We start from the raw sequence: 17001 nt of genomic DNA, 5'->3' as shown, positions 1-17001 counted from the left end.
TTTGGATAAAGTCGGACCACTGTGAACCAGATTCCTTATTGGAAGATAAGGCCTACAAGGCCAAGGGATGAGCCAACCTGGAGAGTGCCTGAGGGCCTAGCAACAGTTCCTCTCCTGATCATGACCTAGCCAATGATTGACCAGCACACAATATCAAAGGATGGAACTCAGCCTGGGTGCTGGGAGGAGGGTATAGAAGGCTCTCCCTAATGCTGAATAAACGAGTCTACTTTGCCACTTGCCTGACTCCTGGAGTCTGTGCCATTGACTCTGTGCCTTCTCACTCCTTCCCTAAGGGAGCCCCTGCCTTCCTTGTGCGCCCCATGGTGCCAAGTCCCCCACAAACTAGCTGCATATAAGATGTGGCCTTACCACATGGACATTTTATCCACACCATCACAGTTTCAGGGTGAGTGGGGCTCTCAACAGCCTTTGCCCTACACTGTCCTTGTATAAAAAAGATTCTACCAATTTGCCTGCCTTCAAAACCACGAGCAGCCTCAGGGCCAGGCCTCCCCGTTCCATGCTTTATCATGATGCTTTTCTTTAAGCTGGGGATTTAAGTGTTTGTCTTTGTTGATCATATTACCTGATGTCAGCCCTGTGATTACCTGCTCTAATTCATTAACATAACTCATTATATCTTTCTCCGTTTGGCCATTTTGTATTATGTGGGCCCTATTATAACCTGTTATAACTCATTAACACAATGTAACTCAGACCTTTCTCCGTCTGAGTAGGGAAACATACTTGGATTCTTAAATACTAGATTTTTATTTCAGCAGATGAAAAAACTGCTCAGTAAGTACCTAATATTTAAACCTAGACTTGAAATGTAAGCCCTATTAGTAATGTTTCATTAGGTACTGTTTTTCCTTTGGTTTTGAGTCAGTTTCTCCTTGTGGGAAGGGGGGAGGGTAGATGCCCATTGCCCAGGCTGCCATGTTTGTTTTTTACCACATTTAAAATCTTTTCAGTGACAGCACGAGGACATTACTTTATTAAAACAAAAGCATGTTATGATCTTACCTTTATTAGATTGTCTTTGACTACTTAAGTGGGTGAAGTGTGATCCTTGGGGTCTGTCCTTAAGGGCACCCAGGCTTGGCTCACTCAAGTGAACAGCCCCCCACCCTTGGGCTTGGCAGAGAAGGGGCAGAGGGTCCCCGTACCTTTCATGCCCGTCTTAGGGCTTCCGTAGAGTGACTCGTAGATCTGGAGCTCTGACTGCAGGGAGGCCGAGAGCTGCTGCTTCTCCTCGCACTGCTGCTGCAGGAAAGCCAGCTTGTGCTGCAGCCTGCCGAGGAGAGGCAAGAGTTCATGGAGCCTGTAGGGTGTGAGCGGTAAGCCAGCCTGTGCCTGAGGCATCTTAGCCCGGTGCCAACTCTGGGTGGGGTGGGCTGGCCAGCACTTTTACTCAGCAGAGTCTGGGGCAGGTAAAGTAAATTAGCTTGAAGGTCGAGCATCAGCTCCCTTTGCTGGCAGCAATGAAATCACCTCGCAGGTCCCTGACTGGTTCTACAGTGTTCTCCATGCTGACAGGCAGACACGGGGCTCCTACTGGCATAGCATCTTAGAGCTTTTGGAGAAAGCGAAGTCCTGTATCTAACAGGAAGCATGGGAATGGTCTCCTGCCGGTCTCCAACAGACTGAAACCTTTGTAACAGGACTTAACCTCTCTACCTTGGAATACCAAAAGTTATTCTTTTTGCTCAAAGTGGAGTCTTCCTTTGGCTCCAAGTGACCAGTGTGGCAGGAAGAGCGAGGGAAGTCGGTTTTCCAAAGGGAGAAACCACTGTTTTCAGTTCTGCACTGAAAGTGGGCCTTCCTTATCCAGGCCCCGCCTACCTGGAGTCCTTTTCCTGGAGGGACAGCCTCTCTTCCCGGAAGTGCAAGATCTCTTCCTGCTTCTCCTGCAAGTCTTCCAGCAGCTGCTGCCGCTCAGCCTTCTGCTGCTCCAGCTCCTTCTCCAGCTCTTGAAGCTGGGCTTGAGAGGCGAGCAGAGCCTCCTGCAGGCGGTCCACTTCCTGGGAGTGTCCTAATGAGTAGGACGCAGGGGTGGTTACGTCATGGCTCAGCAGAAAGGCAAACCCCGAATACATGTGAGGCCAAAGGCAAACCCTGAATACATGTGAGGCCGGGAGAAGAAAAGTCCTGGTGGGTGGCAGTCTGGCTTAGTGGACCCCACATCCTGCGGGGTAGGGGTCTCTTTCTTTGTGGTGTCTAACCCTCTGTATAAGCACACCTGCCCTTGCTCTGAGGGAAGGCAGTGTGTTCCTAAAGGTCAGTGTTTTCTAGGCGCCCATAGCAGCTGCTCAGCTCTCTACCTTCGGTCTTATTAAAGACCAGCACTGATTTCTTTCTTTTTTTTTCTTTTTTAAAATATTTATTTATTTATTTATTTATTTATTTATTTATTTATTATGTATGCAATATTCTGTATACATACATGCCTGAAGAGGGCGCCAGACCTCATTACAGATGGTTGTGAGCCACCATGTGGTTGCTGGGAATTGAACTTAGGACCTTTGGAAGAGCAGGCAGTGCTCTTTACCGCTGAGCCATCTCTCCAGTCCCACTTCTTTCTTTCTTTCTTTCTTTCTGTCTGTCTGTCTGTCTGTCTGTCTGTCTGTCTTTCTTTCTTTCTTATTCAGCACTGATTTCTTGTTTATGGTTTTCAGAATATATTTTTGTCATCATCTTGAAAATTGGGACATTTGGTATTTCCTGGACATGTGACACTCTTAAAGAGGTCTACAGGGACTCTTCATCCGAGGCCCGTCCACGGCAACAAGTGTATTCATTTGGGTCTCTTACTGTGTCTCACCAGCGAGGCTGTGCTCCTCTCCCAGCATGCACTGGAAGGTTAATCTCTCGGCCTGCTCTCACCCATCAACCTTAGTTCTGTTCTGGGCCTTTCCTCTCAAATCTCCTTGTACTGGAGAAATAGCTTCTTCTTGCCTTTTCCCTCCACAAGGATTCCTTCATTCTGGACTTAATTCTTTCATATATCGTTCTTAGCCTTTTAATAGCCGTTCAAAAAGATATTTGTAAATAAAAATAATGTGTTACTAGTCAGATATTGATTTAATCAGGTCAATGAATACTAAAGTAATTTGCCTCCCAGGCACATGGGAAATGATGCCCACTTACAGATGATGATTAAGTAGGGCTGGGAAAGCTATAGAGGACATGGAGCGACAGGAGAAGCACCGGAGAGCATCCCTACGTGAGGGAGGTGGTGAGAAGGCCGAGGAATGGAGAACAGGACCCAAACAGCTGCCCACAGCTGTACTGGTCTGGAGGCGTACGAGGGAATACAGGCATGTATGCTATCTGTTGTTATGGATCCCAGTATCTGTGAGCAGGTGGCAGGGGGCAGATTCCAAACCGACAAGACAGCTGGGTAGACAGCTAACTGGATGGATGTGGCGCGCTTTCAAAAGACACGGGCTTCCTAGAGCCATTCAGTCCCAGAATCTAGCAGCCTAAGGGCCAGGATTGGGATCTCTTAGGGCAGTGGTTCTCAACTTCCTGATGCTGCGACCCTTTCATACAGTTCCTCATGTTGTAGTGATTCCAACCATAAAATTATTTTCGTTGCTACTTTATAGCTGTAATTTTGCTACTGTTATGAACCATAATGTAAATCTGTGTTTTCTGATGGTCTTAAATGATCCTCGTGAATGGGTTGTTTAACCCTACCCCCACCCCGAAAAGGTCATGACCCACACATTGAGAACCACTGTCTTAGGAAATAGCTCCTTGTAGACAGATTCGTAATATAAATCTTGGACTGATAAATCTGGGTAGCTGTTACATCAGCCTTCTCTTTGCTTTTCCAGTGGGTGATCGTCCTGGCCAGGGTAGACACAGACCTGGGAGGAACTGAAGCTTGTGATTTTGCACAACCCACCTCTGGAAGCGTGACTGAGCTGAGCCTGCAGGCTTTGGTTTTCTTCCCTTAGGGCTCTGTTCTCATTGTAGAGTTGAGGCATGGACTCCGGGCCCTGACTGTAGAAGTGAGAGGTAGAACCTGTCCCAGAAAACACACGTATGTCCCATGTAACAGATGCTTTTCCATTCCCCCAAAGATCCGCTGTCCTGACCCAGCAGAAATCTGCGACCCTCAAGGCCTGGGATCAACTTGAACACAATGGCTGATGCGGAAGGGTATGTGTTGGTTCTCAGAGCATGCATTCTTGTGTGCACCTAGCATGTGCAGGCATTACAATTGTCTAGGAAGCTTCTTCTCCCTCACTGACTGAGGTTGCTGTGTGAAAGGGCCGATTGCATACAGAAAGGGTGACCTCCAAATGACAACATTGGCAGGGGTGGGGGCAGAGGTGGGACTAGTGGCCTCCTCAGTGAAGTGGGTGGGAATGGCTCTTCATCAGCCTGGCTTACTGCTTACCAGTCACAAGGACACAGAGAACCAGCCAGGAACATAGAGATTAAGGACAAGAGGCCCGAGAAAGCCAGTCTCTGAACTCAGACACATCTGATAACCCTGTGACAACCGAGTGAAGGAAAGAGCATTGGAGGGCTTAGAAAGCTGTGGAGTCTGCCTAGGGACTGTCGCCTCAGTCAGGACAGAGGCTGGGCCTCGCCTACCGCTTTCCCGGGCCATGGAGCTGAGCCTGTGCTGCAGCTGCTCCCGCAGCCGGTCATTGACACATATGGACTCCTCCAGGCGCTGGCGCAGGTTCCGGATCTCACCAAGATGCTCTTCCAACAGGTCGGCCCCTGCAGCCATCCCAGGGCAAGGCAGAAACTAGAACGCTGACTGCTAGGGTAGGTGAGCTCTGCCAGTGCATGCTCAGCCTGGCCCTAATGTCACCTTCCTTACGCTCACCATGTTTTTCCACCCAGGCAGCTTTGCTGAACAAGAAGGGAACTCTTCAAGCACAGGACGGCCCCTTGATAAGACCACCATCCACAGTAAAAAGGGAGCTATGTATCACTTAGAAAGTAACTGACAGTTGGGGCAGTTAAGGGCACTGACTCTTCTTCCAGAGGACCTGGGTTCCATCCCCAGCACCCACATGGCAGCCCACAACTGTCTTTTTTAAAAAAAATTTTTAAAATTGATTTTTATGAAGCTTTTCATTTTTCTCTGCTCCCCTCCCGCCCACAACTGTCTTAACTTCAGTTCCAGGGGCCCCGACACCCATGGCAAAAGACCAATGCATATAAAAAAGAAATTAAAAAAATAACAAAATAGCTGACAACCCTAACTGACCAGGCAAGGTGTGCCCACCTCTTGGGTGTGGCTTGGGGGGTGACAGAGAAGGTCTTACTGTCTTTTCAGTCCCATTATTCTTACTGATATATTATTTGACAGTTTTCAGCAAAATCCATTCTTTCCCACCCAAAGAAAAGCCCTAAAGTAAAAACCACATATCCTCAACCTACCTGTCAATCTAGGGACCGATGCTTGAGGCTTCCCTGCATCACTTTTACTAAGACAGGAATAAGAAGTCCCCTGCATGGCTCTATGACCCAGAAGGACCCAGAGGAAGTACTCTCCAGTTACAAGCGGACCCTTTCACTTTGGGCTGTCTCTTAGGAATTCAGTTTCCTACTGTGGGAACTGAGCTCCATCACGCTATTTGCCTCCTGAGCTACACCCCTCCACTCGGTGTGATGGGTTTTGTGCACAGGACATATTTGAGGGATGGAGAAGTTGTATCCTGTTTATACATTTCCCTTCTGAAGAAAACAGGTCCCAGGTCTGTGTGTTACCTGTGGGTTTGGAGTTAAGCTGGGACAGCGAGGAGCCGGAGGACAGATCCCCAGAGATGTTTCCTTTCTGAGGCCTCATCATGTCCCACTGGCCGCTGCCACCCAGGTAGCTAGGCTCTGGGATTCTTCCCAGTTCTATGATGCCCCTTGTAGGAGAGTGGGGCTGAGTGGGGTTGAGGTAGCGGGAAGAGCTAGCTTCTGGATGGTTGCTCAGCAGTGTCGCTGTGGAGGCAGGAGGAGCCATGCTAACACCTGGACAGAAAGAAACACAGGGGAGAAATGAACAATGTCAGAAGCCAAGAACCATGAGGACATTAAGAACATGGAGAAGAGAGACTAGCAGTGGACATGGGGGATGTCGGTGACCCAGTTCATCGCAGGGTATCAGTTCGGTGAAAACTCAAAACCTTAAGCCTGACTTTCCCACATCTGCGTTTCCTAGAATGAGACACCGAGAGACAAAGGATAATGAGGGATCTGAAATCACTTGGGCATGCAAAAGAAAAGTTCAGGGCTCCATTTCTGAGTCCTACTGACAGATCCTCATGATAGAATTCACGAAAGTTCTGGGAGTAGGAGTCATTCCAAAGTTAGGGGTAAAGAATGTGATGGGCTCTCTGACTGGTCGCACCCAGAAACGGGAGTGTGTGTTTGCCTGCCTTCCTCATCCCAAAGCTAAACGTTAGTCAGTCTTTGCATGCCTCCCTCAGGGAGATGGGCATAAAATCCCATTAGATGTTTCCAGATTAAGGAACTCTTTGCTTGGGTTGGGAAAACCCTGTAAGGAAAGTTGTGAGTTGAATCCCCCCCCCCCCCGCCAGTCATCCAACCTTAAAGAATCATCAAGCATGTTCCAAGGAGGATGCTGGGACCTCTTCTTTCCTAGGGTGATACTTTCAGAGACCCTGTGAGACCACAGGTGTCTCCTTGAGCCCCGTAAGCAGTGGCAGGCATTCAGTGATGCCCCGTGCAGCCTGTGTCTGACCACTCTAGGGAGTGTCTGAAAGGAGGGTCCCTACGCAGAGCTTATATTCCCGCTTCTGTTTTTAAAGCCTAGATTAGGGAGTAGGTGCAAGGAGGAGCACAGGACCAAAGTTTAGACTGTGTGGTGGGTTGATTTCTTCCAATGATTATCAACACGGGGCCAAATAGACAGGCAACTCCCTCCAAGCAAACATGGATGAAGAAACGAGTTCATCATTTCTTTCAAGTCACTCAGACACCGAGAAAGGATTAGCACTGGGGCCACTGACCAGCTTTTATCCTCAGTTATAACTGCTTCTCGGATTGGGCACATGCTAGAATCGCCCAAGGAAATGTAGACACATACACACCCACACCATTTTATGCACAGGATTCTCCTGTTCTATCCTTTCATGAAGATCTGTTGACAACCATGAAAAGACAAAGGAAAGGGATAGAGGGAAGGAAATGGAAGCCAAAGAATACCACGCCGTTTTGACATGGGGCATGTTTGCTGGTGTCAGAACTGTTGATGGAACCGTTTGAGGTCCTAAGTCCTAGCCCATTTGCGGGTCTCTAAAGAGAATAGGTGTGGAAAATCACCAGAGTGTTTCCACTGGGTTCAACCCACAGCTCAGGCAGCTGGGCAACTGCACCCTAGTACAAAGGTCTGAGGGGATCAGGAGCAGAGCACAGGCTCCCAGTCCATGCCTTCCACGGGGCAGTCTCCTGGAGTGTTAGCTGCCTGCTCTAGCTCAGCGCACTGCACTGGGCTCTTGTGAGGCTCCGGCAGGCCCATAGCCATGTTAGGGGAGGCCTGTACTGATATCTGCTCAGAGAAAGCTGATACTCAAAGGTTTATTCCCTTAGATTTCAGAGCCCACAGACTCAGCACACTAGATAAATTATCCATTTTCAGGGTTGATTAAAAAGAAGCGGGGGTGGGGGGTGGGGGTCCTGATCCAAATGCCCTTAGGGGCTTTACAGACAGAAACTCTTGGCTCTGTTCTGTGGTCAGTCAATCCCCTAGGTGTGGAGAATCTGTTAATCTCTGACTCACTCAAGTTCTCTTGCAGGCATAGCAAGTGACTTCAGAGAAGTTCTCAAACCCTTCCTAGGTGACTCTAAAAATCAGTACTACAAAGTCCTTCTGTTTTCCTACACCTAAAGTGATTCCATGCATAAACTCTTACAACGAGGCATCCAGTGCATACACAGCAGACCCCTTCTGTGAGTTCTGCAGTCACATGCATTTAAACCACCTCTGGGCTCAGAGGACAGAATTCACAACAGCTGTTTGTCACGGCCGGTGGTTACGGCTCTATCCATCTACGAGTCCTGTTTCCTGTTTGGGGGTGGGGGGCTAGAATGAACTTGAACCATAAGAAAGGGGGCTCTGCTTCTGAATCTTGACATCATCCTTTGTATCCCAAGCTGATGATATCAGGAGATTCAACGCCATTTAGAGCAGTCTGCAGCAAGATATGTAATGACCCCACAAAGCCGTCCATGCACATGGCCACCCTGCACAGGCAAAGCATAACTGCTTTATCCCGCCTGCTGTTAAGCATTTCCCAGACTTCCAGGGGTGCACGCTGCCAGACTGTGTTGTGCCTAAGTCTGTGAGCACCAGGTCCAGAGTGTCTGAATCCCTCCTGTAGCTGATGGGACACACCCCAGAGACAAAAGTAGCCGCGTTTCAGACAAGAAGCGAGCAAGCTTCCCCTCCACCTGCCAATCTGGGACGTGTGCCTAGTTTTCCCTTCACCCCCATCCAGCCAAAGCCATGCAGAGCAACACTGTGTGGGCCGCCACGCATCAGCACACCAAGGCAGCGGTGCTCACTTTCTCCCAGTTGCTTTTGCAGCATCTGCAGCTCCTGTTGAGCCTCGGCCAAGGACACCACGGGTGCCTCACAGCAACCGAGAAGGGGAGGGCCAGAGGGCCTGAAAGGCAGGAAGCTGGGTGGAGCTGAGCGCATTGGTGTCTGGGAAAGGCTAGCCGGCTTGGGTGTGGAGTTAAAATGAAAGCCTAGAAATAAAGAGTTAGGGAGAAAGGAGACATTATTAGAGAAGAAGTAAGAGAAGAAACAGGAGAGACAGATCGTTTCCTGATCAGATGGGGGTCTGTCATGTGGCCGTCACTTAATGTGGTACAGGCTAAGTCAGCAAGGCCAGTGTTATTCCTGAGAAGCAGCCTGGCAGGTGTCTTTGTCAGGCTCACGTGCATTTATAGCCTCTGCTTAACATGGAGGCAGCTGACTCCAGAGGCAAGTCAGGATGACTATGCTTACTTCCTCAAAGGCCCTGGGATGCTGGTCATAGTGGGTACCAGCCCCTCTCTCGAGAAAAGACCATCCACTCATCCGGAACTCCTTTTTGACTTTGTTAGGATAATCCTGAGGGTGGCAGGCTAGACCAGGTATTACTAGTAGGTACAGTGTGGGACTCTTGGTGTGGGAACAAGCTTCAGAAATCCAAAGCAATGTGTTCATCCACAAGATGAGAAACAGCCAAGGTGGCATGGTTGAGATGGTGGCTTGCAAACCTGTCTGAGAATAGTATTTAATATTTTCATTTGCTTAGAATCTAATAAGATGGGCTTCACTGAGACATTTCTATACATGTATAGGATACACTTTGATCGTATTTTCCCAGAAGGGCACTGTCTTGTTTTTCTTCCTTCCTTTTCCTCGCCCCTTCTTAAAAGGGTCCACCTCCTTTCTTGCATTTTCTTTCCTCCCCCTCCTTTGACAGGATCTTACGATGCAGTACATACCAGTCCCAAGGGCTAGGTTGGAGGTGTGCACCACCACCTCCATACACAGATTGTCTTAGTGCATAGTAGTAGAATGATAAACTCTTTGAGTAGGACACAGAATTTTAATTAAAAATTCCTTTCCCCCAGTGATCCATGTAGTCCATGTGTAGCCAAATCTTGAGAAACACTATGAAAGTCTAGTATTTTGATCTGTTTCTTTTTTCCAGTGGGGAGAAGGGCAGAAATCAATACTATCCTAAGGAGGACATCTTACATGGAAGACATGACTACATCTACAATACATCATTGGTCCCACGGCGCTGACACTGTTTCAGAGTGATACTGCAGACACACAAACTGCCTAGAGTCCTAGTCCAGGCATCTTTTAGGAAGGCACTGCGATGTTAAACGCCCTGACCTTAGACTCTCTTTGAGCTGAAAGCATTAGGTAGATTATCGATACTCTGGGTGAGTAGCCCATCCTCCGTGATCTCTCAGCTGCTGGTCACTCAGACGCAGAACCACAGAGTCCAGGCTCAGGTAGGAGAAGGATTGGAAGGGGTGAAGGTGGCATAAAATAGGACTGTGCTCTTGGGGAATCAGATCTCATCACACACTGCATGAAGGTAGCCAGCCATAGAGAAAGACAGGAAGTGGGGACTGACCTTTCTCTGCCATCTCTGAAGCAGAACTGTGAGTGATCAATGAAACTACTTCCAGCTATGCTGAGACATGAAAGCTAGTGCTCCCCTTGCACTGTCTCCAGGACATGCGCCATGTCCATACCCTGGACTCCCAACCCATCATAAATCCACCGACGGCAATACAAAAGAAACAGCACTTAGCTATGGTGTTAGCTGAATCACCTACGCGAAAAGGCATTGTACCAGATCAGTAGGCAGCATGAATGGGATTAATAGATGTGAGTTTCCTTCTGTTCTTTGGCTACTGTAATCCTATAAAAATGTGTGCCTGTTTTCTCCAGGATGAGTTAGAGAAATGAAGATACTTATTAAAAAAGGGTTAGTTGACTACTAGTCAAAACCAGTTCATAGATCAAAACTTACTGCAGATTTCTTGGTTTCTAATTTTTAAAAATCACACACAGATGGTGAATGAGACTAGCCTCCTGATTTGTCTAGAATGGAATGGATTTAGGCTTCTACCAGTTTCCACCCTTATCCCTGGAGAAAAACCAAGCAGGCTGCTGGGAGAGCTGGATCTACTGCCCCCACTGGCCCTTGCATACCTGGATGGGCCTGGCTGGCCTCCTTGGGGGGATTCTGGGGAGTTGGCAAGCTGATGGGGCTGTTGCTGGACTCGACCTTGAGCCCCTGAGATGCACTGGTTGCTGATGGTTTGGAAGACAACACAGCAGAATGACTCGAATGATGGATGGACTCTACAAAACCCATGAATGAAAGAAAATGTTTGGTGTTCTACGGAGAACCGGAACCCAGGCCTTATATCATCCGGGAGTACCAGGGCCAGAGGTTGGCCGTTGTGAAATGCCCTAAGGACAAGGGCCATTTGCCTTGTGCATTTTCTCACTTTTAGGTAGCTCCTTCAGTAAGGGAAGCACCTTTGGGGCGACAGAGAGAGTTGAGAACCTGGAAACCCTGTTGCATGTGTGGCAGCATCCGAGAAAGCCCACAGATACTCGGGGGCCAGTATGCAGAAACTAAAAGGACATGAGGCGGGTTTACCTTAAGGAAGGAGGCCCCTCGGATAGATTCAGTGAGCAGTAAAGGCGGGCCACCAGCTTCTCACTCGGGATTATACGTCATCATGTACATGATGGCAGAACTCAGAGTGGCAGAATTACTTACAGAGCCAGTGACAGAGCAAGGATCTACCCCATGGGAGCCTGTGCTTGGCACTTGGTCCCAGAGCCATGTTGCATTCAGCCTGACACACAAAGTGGACTATAAGGCCTGGATCCCGAGGTCTCCTCTCGGTCTAGACACAGAAGGTGCCACTCCAAGAGTGGAGGGTACCTGAGTGACCAGGTGAAGGCTTCTTTTCTTCATAGTGTGTGTACTCGCTGGCTACATCCATGTCAGAGCAGGATTCTATCTCGTCAGACAGGAAGGAGGTGCTGCTGGCAGAGCGCTGGGAGTCGGAGAGGGTGTGGCTGCTGCGAGGTGAGAGAGACCGGGTGTCCAGCTTGGCCTGTAGGACTTCAATCACTTTCTCCTTCTCCTGGAGCTCCCTGCTGAGCCTGGCAGAGAGAGGAGCAGGCCACAGGTGAAACCAAGGTCACCCGGACCAGCTAGTCTTCACTAGAGCCCATGGGAGACCCACGCCAGCCATGGGCATCATTCTGTATAGAATGGGAAAACAACACATCTCTGGCTGGGTACGTGTGGTGGAAATGGATTGACAACAGTAGCCACACAGTGCCCAGGCCACGTGCCGACATCAGCAGAGGCACAGCCAGACCTCTAAGGCGTGACTGCTTAATGGGTGGTCCCTAAAAGAGCGGCAGTCTGAGGACTGTTAGCATCTCCGACAAGTATAAAATTTAAAAGGAAGTCTCTGAAAATGTGGAGCGAACGTTGTCTCGATATCTCAAAGTTGGATAGGTGGCATCATCTCGTTGGCTCGAGTGTAGGCCCTCCGTGTGTCTGTGAGAGATGAGAAACGAAACCAAAAAGAACCCCAGACACCATGGCCTTCAGCACAGATATTCTGAGAAGCACTGACGTGATCTGGGTGTAAACAGGAGGCAGAGAGTTCAAACCAGTGGCCACAAATGACCCCGAGTCAGTGTCTTCCTGAGCAGTAGCATCTGAGTGTTTGCCCTAAGGCAACACTGTTGCCTTCCTGGGGCCGACACCATCTCGCCCCTTTCTCTACATACTGTCACAGAATTCTTTCTCCGAGGAAATAAAGTGACTACTGAGTTAGTTGTCAATGAAGCGCAGGGCAGGCCAGCCTAGCAGGAAGTTCATGGGGCGGGAGGCACAGGCAAGGGGAAAGACTCTTGAGACACACATGGCTCGTCCATGAGTCAGACTGCTTCTAGCTTACCACGCCCGAAACATTACTGTGGCAAGGAAATTAGATCAAAAGAAAAGAAAAAATTTGGAAAAAAACATTAAGTGTTCAATGAACAAATGAACTAATCTCATCCAGTTTCCCATCCTGGTCTGTGAGCTCAGGACCACCCTGTCCGGGTTCCTTTACCAGACTGTCTTCTGAATTACCTGAGGGCCAGCGGCTCAAGCCCAGCTGCTTCTTTCTCACTCTTATGATCCTCTGAAAATCAAATTTAGAAAGTGACAGAAGTTAAACAAGTTGCAGATGCACAGAGAAAATACAGGTTCCACTAGGGCATAAAATAATAATTATGCCACACATAAATTAGGAAGATTATTTTTTTCTTTTTTTTTAAAATTGATTTTATTGAGCTCTACATTTTTCTCTGCCCCCCTCCCTGCCTCTCCACTCCTCTTCAGCCTTCTCCTATGGTCCCAAGCTTTCAATTTACTCAGGAGATCTTGTCTTTTTCTACAGGAAGATTATTTTTGAGTGCTCAAATTGTGTGTGTGTGTGCGCGCGCACGCATGCACACGCGCGCGAGCACCATTTTCTTCCATGTTTTCTGAGACAGTCTCTCACTAAACTTGGACTCCCCAGCTCAGCCAGGCTGTCTGGCCAGCAAGCCCAGGAGACCCGTCTGTCTCTGGCTCCTCAGGGCTATGATTACAAGTGTGCGTTACCATGTGCAGGTTTGCATATGTAGATTCTGGGGGTTGAACTCAGGTCTTCTTGCTTGCAAGGCAAGCACTTACAGACCGAGCTACTTCCCCAGCCGTGGACCATGTCCTTTTTATCATTATAGATTAACTGTATGAAACAAAGGATGTCATGGTAAGACTGCCACAGACGCACATGAGATCCTTTGATCATAAAGTCCTCTGCGGCTCACACTTATCCTCACACCTCCTTCTGGGCCCCCTCCTGTACCCCAGTAACCAGCGGCCTCCTGTTTCTATGCTCGCCATTATTAACACCCTAGTTATCTCCTGACTCCACTCGTGGGCGCACACCTATGATGATCTTTAGAGAGGCAAGCAGGCAGCTCACTGAAGCTCACCAGGGAGGATACCCCTGACCTGGCACTCACAGCCATGCCTTCATATGTCCAAACTGGGGCTAAAGACTGAAATATATTTCATCTCACTGGTCACCAGCCCCTTCCCCATCTCTTCTCTGTAATATTCCAGCCTCCACATTTGGTGGCAGCCTGGCTTCTACACACACAGCCGTGTGACCACCAACTCTCACATAACAACCTTCTTTTGTATCTGAGATGACAAGTCCCTTTTCCTGTAGGGGGACCCAAATTCATAATTTTACACGTTGACCTCTTGAGTTTGGTTACTATAGGAGCTGTAATGGCCATGCCTGGTGCTGCCCGTGGGAGTCCTGATTCAGAAATGACCCTCAAGACAGGAAGGAACCCTGGGTACTGGGACAGAATGTGCTGCTGTGGGGGATTGGTAGCCACCCGAGCCTAGGACTGTGCCAGTGGCCAACTTACTGGTGCTGAGTTTGCTGGTGAGTCTCTCCGTCAGCTGCCCGCCTTGGGCAAGCTGTTCCCTGAAGCTCTGGCCCAGGTAGTAGTCAATGTCATTGCTCCTGAGGAGGTCCTCAAAGGATTTTACTGTATCTTTCGCGTGTTGGGTCAGAAGATAACAAATACCCCGTCCTTCTCGGATTTTTTGACGCAGATATGACAGTTCTCGGGCCTGATCCTGGATCAACGAATCGTATTTTCTAATGCAGGAAAGAGAAGGGAGAGGAAGAATGAGGAAAGAGCGAGTGCTGAGTTATGGGGCTTCCTGCGAGAGTCCTCTGTGAGACTACACCTAAGCACCTCCCTGCCTCGGGAATCATACGATCCATGCTGAGAAGCTATGGCACCAAAACATTTAGGAAACCATAGATTTCAACTCTTCTAGAATGGTAGTCATATTCAAAACTAAGTCATCAATTCTGTGAGAGTAAAGAAAACCCCACATTTTACACCTCACACAGCTCCAATATAGTGCGGACACACAGTAGATACTTTATAAATATTTAGAAGTTTTGAATCCTAAGCCTACGCTATAGAGGACTTTCTTCTCTATCTCGTATATCAAATCCTGTCCGATGCACGAATTTCTTCTATGCGCTCATCTGTGGTCGATGGCCTTTTGTAAACACAGTAGTTAGCGTCTCCCATGTTATGTGCTCTCCTGCAGAACAGTCCCGCCAGGCCTCCATCAGCGAGAAAGGTTTATCCTCTGCATGACTGAGTCTAGAAGACTCTGTGACCATGCTAACCTCCATACCACAATGGGGGCATCACAGCGCCCAGTTGAGGAGTGGTTCTTTAGCTACCTGGCGAGCTCTATTGCTGGTCCCCATGGAAGCAATACTGCCAAAGACTATCACTCCGTGAGAAACCAAAGTTAAAGGAGACGTCCTCAAGGAGAAGCCAGGAGCCTAGGCATAGATAAAAACATCCAGGCCCACCTCCAAAGGTCCTTTCAGATCATCCTGGCTACAGCTTCCACCTGGCAGTGGCCACATGGGAGAACCAACAAAACTGGGTCAGCTTAGAGGACCACGAGGGTAGTTGAGTCACTGTGTCTTCGACTGGCTTGCTACGTAGCAGTAGAATCAGGACAGGGGCTGGGATGTATGTTCACGCACTATTTTCAGCATAAAGTATTGGCAATCGCGATCGTTAAAAAATAGCACTGAGAGCTTAATCTCTGCCAGATACGAGAAGCACACGTGATAGTTCAGTTAAGTCCAGTAACGGTCCTTGAGATGGGGTCTCTCTCTTACCTTCCCTTCACAGGTAAGCAAATAGATGGGGGAGGCTGAAGAGTTTGCCCAGCCCGCGGGTTGCAGAGCTGGGGTTTCTAGTCAGGTGTCTGGATGAGTTTTACCTGGACCGCTTTAACTGTCAATGTTTTTAACATCTGTGGCAGGACGTCCCAGAGATCTGCCGCCGCCACCGATGTGTTGCTGCTTGTCCCTGTGTCTTCCCTCAGCTCAACCACCATTTAGCTAAGTGTCCTTCTCATTCCCTGGCTGCATTCTTTCTTACAAGGGCCAGGGTTGCTGCTCCAAGCACAGACTTAGACATCAATCGAGTGGGGGTCCCCAAACAGCTCCCCACTTACCCAGGCCACGAGGCAGACCTCAGCTCCTCCGCCAGCTTCCCATCTAGTCCAGTTTTGGGGAGCTGGGCCTCCAGCTGGGATACTCTCTGGACGAGACTCTCCAGATCCTTTTTGGCCTGGAGCCCTGGAGGGTAAAAAGCCCCAGTGCCATCAGACAGCCACCCTTCATCCTCATCGGTGACACTGTGAGGTGAAGACCCCTCGAGGGTTGCGACAGTTCTCAGCTTCCGGGGTCTCTCCAGACTGGATGAGTAGTCACTTGTAGCAGAGAGGGACCGGACCCGGCTCCTGAGGTTCTGGATGACCTTGTTGGCATTCTGGAGCTGGGCTTTCAGATCTCTGATGTCTTTCCTCAGGACAGAGCTGTCGTCTGAATTTCCATGTGCCTGGAACTCTTCCTGCCTCCCCGGTTTGTTCTCCAAAGGCTTCTTCGCAGGCGGGTCGACCAGGACAGAGTCCAGGTACCCCTGATCAGAGCACAGCCCCTCCATGAGCACCATGGGCCTCAGACTGTTGTGCTCCTCACACTCTGAAAGAGACAGAGACATCTTCCTGAAGAAAACCTGGAGCCCTCTGCATCTGGGTGACAGTTGTGTAGCTTGATCTTTTGTGGAACCACTAAGTGGGACCAGGACCTGTCCCTGATGGGCCTTTGGCACCTACTCCCTATGGTGGGCTGTCTCGCCCAGCCTTGATGCAGGGAGGAGGACCTTGGCCTCAAGTTGATATGCTGCATTTTGTTGATTCCCAAGGGAGACTTTACCCCATCTGAATGGAGATGGAGGAGAACAGGATGGTGGGGGGGGGAGGTAAAAAGGGAGGTGGGAGAGGAAACAGGAGGAGAGGAGGGAGGGGAAACTGTGGTTGGTATATAAAATAAGATAAAGAAAAAAAACTTAAAAACTATTGGGTCGTAACCGCATGAAAAGCAGGGCCAAGGAGAACAAGACCCTCAAACAAACCAGTGTATTATCCCAGCTGTACCAGGGCGGTGGCAGCCAGCGTGGCAGCCAGCGTCACCAGTTTACCAGTAAAATGTTGGCCTGAACTATTTTCAATTGTACTAGAATTTATTCATTTTATTGCTATGAGTAGCCAGTGAGTTGGAGAGTTGTTTTATTTCTGGTTTAGCAGATAAGGAAACTGAGGCACAGAGAAAAAAAAGGGTTTACACCAAGCAGTCTGGAATTCGGATCACCATTCCTAACAGCCCCACTATACTGCCTCAGCTTCAGATCTGTAGGAATCCTGTGGCACCCAGCAGTCCTTTGTGAATACGAAATAAAAAGTTTTATTCTAAACTTACAGTTTAGGTATACATAACACTCACAGATCTCTTCCCTCATAA

At 48.9% G+C, this 17001-nt stretch overlaps 1 protein-coding gene across 28 annotated transcripts in view; it reads right to left on the bottom strand.

Moving 5' to 3' along the window:
• LOC125408772 (myomegalin-like) overlaps nt 1-17001 on the bottom strand; it is a 211805-nt gene that overhangs the window by 10300 nt on the left and 184504 nt on the right. For 8 of the 28 annotated variants that reach the window (XR_015735366.1, XM_087897727.1, XM_087897716.1 and 5 more), the window contains 11 exons: nt 15654-16182; nt 14018-14253; nt 12678-12729; nt 11466-11689; nt 10718-10870; nt 8554-8739; nt 5746-5997; nt 4615-4746; nt 3917-4036; nt 1850-2038; nt 1173-1301 (listed from right to left, as the gene is read on the bottom strand). Coding sequence is in view for 27 of the 28 variants with exons in the window: in XM_087897727.1 (XP_087753853.1) it covers nt 1173-1301; nt 1850-2038; nt 3917-4036; nt 4615-4746; nt 5746-5997; nt 8554-8739; nt 10718-10870; nt 11466-11689; nt 12678-12729; nt 14018-14253; nt 15654-16182 (2202 nt within the window). In the remaining variant the exon portion in view is untranslated. Of the gene's footprint in view, nt 1-1172; nt 1302-1848; nt 2039-3916; nt 4037-4614; nt 4747-5745; nt 5998-8553; nt 8740-10717; nt 10871-11465; nt 11690-12677; nt 12730-14017; nt 14254-15653; nt 16183-17001 lie in introns of all 28 variants that reach the window. The other 20 variants (XM_048447367.3, XM_048447528.3, XM_048447436.3 and 17 more) reach the window with 10 other exon arrangements.

This window comes from Myodes glareolus, chromosome 17, assembly GCF_982192425.1.
Source record: "Myodes glareolus chromosome 17, mMyoGla1.1, whole genome shotgun sequence".
NCBI classification, from domain to species: Eukaryota; Metazoa; Chordata; class Mammalia; order Rodentia; family Cricetidae; genus Myodes; species Myodes glareolus.
This window is presented reverse-complemented; position numbering and strand designations above follow the sequence as displayed.